This window comes from Tetrao urogallus (genome assembly GCF_951394365.1).
Source record: "Tetrao urogallus genome assembly, chromosome: Z".
NCBI lineage: Eukaryota > Metazoa > Chordata > Aves > Galliformes > Phasianidae > Tetrao > Tetrao urogallus.
This window is the reverse complement of record NC_136816.1, coordinates 74,939,709-74,947,370: the sequence shown is the minus strand read 5'-3', so window position 1 is coordinate 74,947,370 and position 7,662 is coordinate 74,939,709. Positions and strand designations below refer to the sequence as shown.

The window sequence follows — 7,662 nt, the reverse complement described above, 5'->3', positions numbered from 1 at the left end:
CGCGGCTGCGGTGAGCCCCAGCCCGGCCCCGGCCTCGCGGCGGCGCGGGCGGTCCCGGCGCCGCCCCCGGCCCCTTTTCCCGGCGCTCGGCCGCACCGCCGCCCTCAGCCGCCGCAGCAGCAGCAGCAGCTGCAGCAGCAGGAGGAGGACGAGGAGGACAACGACGACGGCGCTCCTGGGCCGGGGCGGCGATCCCCCGCCGAACCCCCTCGCGGAGCGGGTCCCGCGGGACGCCCGCCCGGCGGCTCCATGGCGACCGCAGCGGTGGAGCCGGTGTACGGGCTGGCGGAGGAGGAGGTGGGTCGGGTCGGATCTGGTCCATCGCCCCATCCGTGGGGGAGGGTGTGGGGATCTCACCCCCACCCGGCGCGAGCCGCGGGCGAAGGTCGAGGGTCGATGCGGAGGGCGCCGGGAGCGGCTGTAGCGCTGCCGCAGTGCCTCGGAGCGGTGCCGGGGCCGCTGCTCGCCCCGCGGGGTCGTACCCGTACCCGTATCCGATGCCGTGCGGCACCTGGCGGGTCGCGCCCCTGCGCGCTCCCGCGGTGTCCAATCCGCACCCCGAGCGGCGCTGCGCTGCGAAGCCGAGGGGGTCCGCGGCCGCTCGGGGGTCGGGGGCAGCTCCACGGCCCGACTCCACCGCTGCCGGGCTGAAGGCGCACGAACAAAGCGTGCCGTGTGTCCGGCGCGAGCGCTGAACATCGCGGATAATGCGCGGTTTCGCTTCGGTGTCCCCGAGCCGGGAGAGGACGGGCGATCCGCGGCGGAACCGAGCGGCGATGGGAGCGGCACGGCGGCCCGGCTGGGCTGAGCGCGGGGCTGGCGGCTGCTGCCGCGGGGCTGGGGCTCCGCGCAAACCTGCCGGCTGCGGGCGCTTCCCGGCTGCGCGCCGTCCTGTTGGAGCTGCGCCCAGCGCGGATGGCCGTGGGGTTGGCGGCGCGGTGGGTGCCGGTGGAAGTGAAGCTCCCCGGCTGGGGTGGGCGTTTGGAGAGGGCTGGGGCTCCGTGTGTGATGCTGTGTGTGGGGTGAAGGCGGAGAGAGGAGAACGCGGGGTCTCCGACGCGGGATCCCGGAGCGCATCGCTGGGGGTGGGTGCGGGACGCTGTCGGCGAGTTGGGAACGTGGAAACCTGGGAGCAAAACCACCAAATGGGTGTCTGAGAATGTGCTGCTTGGCTGCTACTCTGCCTCTGTCACCGACACCTCTGCTCCCCGCCTCCCTCCTCGGCACTGCTGTGATGTCCCACTACAGCGATGGCTGCGGGTCGCCCCATCTCTCTGTGCCCGTGCACCAAGAGTTGGTTCTCTGTGCTGCTGTCGGTGGGCAGAGTAGGGCAGTGGTACTCTAAAAACACGAGAAGAGACCACAGATGGTAATAGGTGAAAGAGGAAAAAGGATGAGGGAACGCACAGGGAGCGGAGGCGGTGCTGTGCAGCCCAGCAGAGCCATCGCTGGAACGCAGAGCCCCAGAAGAGGAGAAACTCCTGAGGTTGGCTGCAAGCTCCTGCAGGTACGTGCAGAGCAGCCGAGCCACACGTGTGTTCTGGGCTTCACTGAGTGTTGGCTGCAGAGGCCAACGGCTGCCCATTAGCCCAGATGGGTTGGCCTCATCTGTTCTGAAAAGCAAGATGTCTTTGCTTGTCTTGGGGGGCCAAGCCATGTGCAGAGTCATTTATTTTTATTTATCCATACCTCAGTCTGAAATATAATTTGCTGTTCCCTTTCATACTTTGTACTTTATGTAGTTCATTTACAAATGCTAGAACTACTTTGTTTATAAATACCAGGCTGCCTGTCCCAGTATTCTGTTTGGAAAAGCAGATGCTTAAATGTGGGATAGACTGGCTTGATATGCTTCCCATAAAATGTTAATATCTCTTACAAATAATTAAGCAAAGGCTTAATTTCCACATAAATAATGTACATGTCAGCAGGACTTAGCAGGTTTGAAGGCAAGCACGTACTGAAGCATTGGTCGAGTTGGTGTGCAGAGGCATCAGAAATTGCCCCAGCTTCTAGCACTGCGCAGGGAGGTCCTGAGCTGCTGAATGCATCAGGACCATTCAGCTTGTGGGATCGGTAAGGCTGGAGAAAGCCTTCAAACCCTGCTCATCTCACTGTGCCCACCGTCCATGTCCCCACAGCTCCTGCACACCTCCAGGGATGGGGACTCCACCCTGCCCTGGGCAGCTGGGTGCCACTGCATCACCGCTCTTTGGAGAAGAAATTTAGTTGAAAATGCAGTTGAATAAATAATGCATCCTCAGAAGAGAACCTTGAGGAAAGTATTTTTTCATTGTAACTTTTGAACGTGTGAAAGAAAACAGCATCTTGTCTCCTCCCTGTGTCCTTATCTATCTTGTGGTAGAAGCGAAGACATTCCTACTGATTGCTCTCCAGAGTTCCAGTGCTCTTCTGCTTGCAAGTTCCGTTCAGCTTCTGTGACTTGAACAGACCTGCCGTGGTGATGCTGTGGCAGTGGGGTGTGTGTGTGAGAGAGATACACTCACGTGTTCTCAGTGGCTTTGCTGCTGTGGGATGGTGTCCCCAGGGGTGTTTGCCACCCTTGTTGTTGTTGACACCCATGTGTGGGATGGGCCGTGAAGGCTTTGGAAGGAGCATGTTATGGCACGGGTTACCCATTAACTGGATTGATTAGTGAGGAAAAAAAGGCTGTGTTTTCTCTGCTTGATTCCCTGACAAGGCAGAGTTTTGGTGGAGCTCAGCACTGCATTCCTGCAGGTTTGCCTGGTGGTCGAGCCATACATTTCCTAAGCATACATTACTTGAAATGAGCGTGGCAAGGCGTTGTGTGTGGGGAGGAATCGTGTGGGGAGGAATCTATCCACCATGGCTGAATGGGATCAGAGGCAGCGTGCTGGCATTGCACTGCAGTGCCATCAGTGCTGTGCCCCGATGGTCCCCATCCAGAGGAGCTGCTCTGTTGTTGAATAGCAGCGTTGTGTTGCTTCTGCTCTGAGCTCATCGGTTCTTTTTCATCAGAGTGAGGAGGGCACAGCAGTGGCGTTGGCTGGTATCAGCAATCCTCAGTATTTTTGCCTTTCTCACTCCTTGCGTTTACTTTTTAGAAGGACAAGCAAAACCCTCCTGAATTGTTCTTATAGACTGCAAGAGCATTTGATCGCCAGCACGTAGAGCTTGAAATGACGATTAGGAAGTACAGATAAGGAAGCATTCCTCCAGCGGACGGCCCTGCTTGCGCACCAGCGGCGGCTCGGCAGTGAGACGCATCGGCTGCGCTTCTCCCAGCCCCGGGGGGGTGCGGGCTCTCCGTGGCCTCGAGGCTGGTGCTGCGGGCCGGCCGTTGGAGGGCACTGTGCGGTGCTGAATGTCAGCCGGCCCGGCGCTGCGAGGCTGTGCCGCGGTGCTGGGCGGCAGGAGGTCCCGCTGCACCGGGATGACGGGCACGGCCTCTTGTCGTCTTTGTTTTGGACACAGAGCCGGTGATGGTGGCTGTACCATATGAGCTGATGAGGGAAGTGGTATCCTAGGGTGGCATGGGATGAAAGAGCACGGCGTTGTGGCTCTGGGTTGGAACTGTGTCTTCCGGTGATGAGAGGTCTGATGGGGTGCTGTAATTATCCTCTGAAGGCCAGATGCAGCTTTGTGTACCAGGCAGGCTCACCCAGGCTGGATGTGGCTCTGGGCAGCCCGGTCTGATGGCTGGTGACCCTGCACATAGCAGGGGGGGGATTGAAACTAGGTGGTTGTTATGGCCTTTTTCCACCCGGGCCATTCTGTGGGTCTACACTTCTATGACAGGCCATCTCCACAGGTGCTGTGTGATCCCAGAGGCCACGCTGGGGCTTGGTGCCACTGTTCTCATCCATCTGTAGAATGGATGGAGATGAAATGAGCATCTGCCATGGGGCTGTGTGGGGCAGCTGTGCGCTGCTGCTGTGATGAGTGGATGCACCCCTTGGTAGCTAACTAGCAGGGTGAACTCTGGTTGCAACTTTGTCAGCCTGAACCTGGCCCTTTTCATTATCCTGGAGGATTATATGGGGCTAAAACCTTTCGCTTAATTAAACTCTGTGCCACACGAACTGGAGCTTTTCTCCGAGCTGCAGTCTCTGTCCTTTGGGTAGCAGTGGGGTTGGATCACTGCTGGCTGCTCGGCTCAATGAAAGTCAGACGCAGTATCAGTGCAGCAGTGGTTTGATCTGTTCGGTTCTGCAGGCTCACCCGGTGTCAGTGAGCACAGCAAATGCCAGCCCTGTTCATAAAGGCCTTCATCTTCTGCTTTTGTGGCTACTTCCTCTTAAAATGCTCGCTTTTATTACATCGAAGGTGGTTATTCCATAGCGCTGGAAGAAATGCTCCTCGGCCACGCTGTCCCTCTTTGAAAGAACTGAAGTGCAACCCTGTGAACACTCAGTTATTTTCAGATAAGCTTGGTAAGAATGTGGCCGGCAGGTCAAATGCTTTCAGGAATGTGGTTTTACTGCTGGTGCACAGCACCGCTCGGCATGTGAGCTGCTGCCATCTCATCGTGAAAATCAGCGAGTGGTTCACCTTCTGCTGGGTTCAGAACTGCAGTGCTCCCAGTGCTTGTCCTGCTGTCGTGATGGCATGACAGCATGAGGTTCGTATGAATAACAGCAGTGCTCCATCTCCTGCTGCCCTGTTTTCGCCTCTCCCCTCCCAAGAAGAAGGAAGAAAACCTCACGAAAGGGTGTTCTGCTCAGAACAGCAGCAATCTCCTGCTAATGCACTGTAGGATAAGAGATGTGGTTAAATTTTACAAGCCTGGAATGCAACTGCACTTCAAATAGTGTAAAAAAAAAAAAATCTATTGTAAAATCTGACTTACTGAATGATGTTTAGATTGGGAAACAAGCGTGGTGCCTTTTTCCTCCCTCTGTGCTTTCAGCCCCAATTCCCATGCTCTGGCAGGATGTAGGTAATTGTCAGAATCCTGATTTCCAGGAATTAGGGACCTTGCTTAATCAAAAGAAATCTCTGCAGTTCTGAGAATGCAGGCAGGAATGACTCCATGAATGAGCAGCGCTGTGTTACGCTACGGTGCCTTATTTTCCTGTCTGACTTCATGGACTGGTGTTATTTTCTTGGTGCTGTGCCAATTGGGATAGATTTTCTATTTCTAATATAGTTTGTCTGCTGCAGAGTAACAGAATCCTACAGAGTGATGCAGAAGCGTTCTGTCATCCCCCGTGATGATTTTCAGTTTTGAATAATCCTGGCTTGAGGCTGGAAGCATGCTAACGTAATTTGTGCCTTTGTGTTTGTTTTCAGTTGAAAATTGTTCCCAGTCTTACTCTTTCTTTTTTTTTTTTTTTTTGAATGCCCTTGTGTAGGTTATCATACTGCGTGGGGAGGGTGGGGGGGACGGGGGCAGCTCCAGCAGGAGGAGGCCTGCGGTGGTTCCTGATTGCTCTGCTGCTGTCCCCTTCCTCACGGGACCAATGTGAGGGCCTGGGCACGTTGCCCTGGGACGCGGTGCCCACGTGCACTGTGCAGCCATCGCGGCGCTGAGCTCCATTCTGCTGCTGCGGTGAAGTTTTTCAGAGGAAGAGGCAGCATTTTATTTCCCAGTAATGAAATGATGCGGGAGATAAACAGGCAGCAAGGAATTAGTGCTGTGGGGAGGAGAGCCAAAGGCTTTGTTGCTGAGCTTTGTTTGCAGGTCTCCCCTATCTATTTAGTCAGCCCTGCCGGGGAAGGATGAGAGAGCATCGGCCCCACGTCCTGCCTGATGCTGTGGATGGAAATCACTGACTTTACCACATCAGCTTTTGAAATAAAGATATTTCACTTTTTCCTCGTTAGGAAATCGGAGTAGGAACACTTCTGCACGTTCTAAGCACTACATTTATTCCCTAATTTCGCTGTGTCTGTGTGAAAAATCCATTCTTTTCTTTTGCTCAATCAGAGGCACTTCACTCAATACTATTTTTTCTGTCCATTTGAATAAACTCAAAAGATTAATATTTCTTCTTGAGGAAAAAAAAAACCCAGTACTGGCTGAACTGTAGATTTGTCTTCACACCTCCTCATGCCCAGCCTATGAGATGGTTTGACTGTCACACAGTGGCAGCTGAAGTCTTGCAGTCATCAGACCTCAATTCTGTGGTTGCAAATCAAACCGCAGCAGTCAAACCAGCACAGCTGAGTGAAGCCCAATTCCCCGCTGCAAACAGACTGCCTCGCTGCCTTGGTTTTGAGTCCAGAGGTACAGAGTTCCTGTCTCTGACAGGTTCTTGAGCTCTCAGTGCACGGAAGCTAGGAGGTAGCAGCATTTTAGTGTTGTCTCTATCTTACTCTTTGTGTTTCCTCTTAGTATAGGAAGCCCTTTGCTGGCCCAGGTCTATCTTTGGTTGGTATATACTTCTGTATACTTCTTATGAACTAAGGGGTATCTTCTTCATTATTCCAGTTCTTACGCCTGTATATGTACTTTGTTGTATCTTACAGATGTTTAGAGTTGAAATCAGCTGTATAGTAGCCAACTCCTGGCTGGCAGTAAAGCTGCAGTGGTTGTGTGCTGTTCCGGATGAGCTCTTGGACTCAGGCAACATTGCAGTGGGACTTTGGAAGGAGGCAGTCAGGTGGGTTCCAGGTGCTGCCATGTGGTTGCCCGTGAAGCATGCTGAATTGTGTCCAGCAGTGCCATGTGGGGATCTGCTGTTGTTGCCCAGCTGTAGTACTTCTAGCAATGTATTCTACTTCTGCCAAGGGTTTGGATGTGGGGCCTGGTGGGGTCAAGAAGATTGTCATCTCAGATTTAGTCTGACACTGTGTCTAGTACATCACCAAATGTCACTGCTGAGTTCAGCATTCTTTTCAGTGCTTTCCAGGCCTTACACTACTGAAAAATAGTGCAGTCTAAAGATGATGGAAATGACAGTTTCCTGCTGGGGAAAAGCCTCAGTGGAGGTGAGGTGACCATCCGTGGTGGAGAAAGAAAATGGGTTGAAATGAAGCTGAACTGGCTTCTCCTGTAAGAGGTTCTGTTCTGCATCTCTCTCCCCTTGATCATCAAATTCGCCTAGGTAAAGGAGGGAGAGTTCCTTCTGTTGTTAGAGGAGCATGAGGTGTGCCTGCAGGGAAGGAACAGGATGGCTGTGACCAGGAGGAAAAGGGTTGGAAAAGTGGTGGCTGTGTGAGGAGCTGATTTTGTGCTGTGCTCGTCCAGGGCACAGGCTTGAACTGCTGCCTGCTGGGGACTTGAAATCTGTTGCTGCATGGCATTCAAACAAGACCTTGAAATTGATTGCTCTCCCTGCATCAGGATCAGTTCAGTAGCCGCCAGATGCATGCAGTTTATCAGAGATACCAGCCTAGTGGATTTCCACTGCTGGAAGGGAGTGCCTGCTTTCTTCTTTTCATCTCAGGCCCTTTGTGAATCAATATGCATTGCTGTTTGCAGACAGCTGCCCATCTCCTGGCTGTGCTGGAGAGTTGTAGCTGTTGGAGATGTGGAGTCAAAGGAGTGGTGGAGGAGTGGTGGTAAATGGACAGGCTCCCGTTGTGATGTTCGTGTTGATGGCAGTGGTTGGCGGGAGGCACAGCGTGCAGACAAACCTGCATCTCTGCTTCCTGCTGATGGTGGCTCAGCTTTCAATCAAAGCAGCAGAATTGCTGCTTTTGAAGCAGCAAGCAGCAGCTTACTGCCTTGCTTAC

The 7,662-nt window shown here is 53.9% G+C and overlaps 1 protein-coding gene across 3 annotated transcripts in view; it reads left to right on the top strand.

The window, feature by feature from the left end:
* Positions 1–249: 249 nt before the first annotated feature.
* NEDD4L (NEDD4 like E3 ubiquitin protein ligase) overlaps positions 250–7,662 on the top strand; it is a gene marked incomplete at both ends in the record, with an annotated part of 133,766 nt that continues 126,353 nt past the window's right edge. For all 3 annotated transcript variants that reach the window (XM_079548118.1, XM_079548117.1, XM_079548116.1), the window contains one exon: positions 250–297. In XM_079548118.1, coding sequence (XP_079404244.1) covers positions 250–297 — 48 coding nt within the window. The remainder of the gene's footprint in view (positions 298–7,662) is intronic.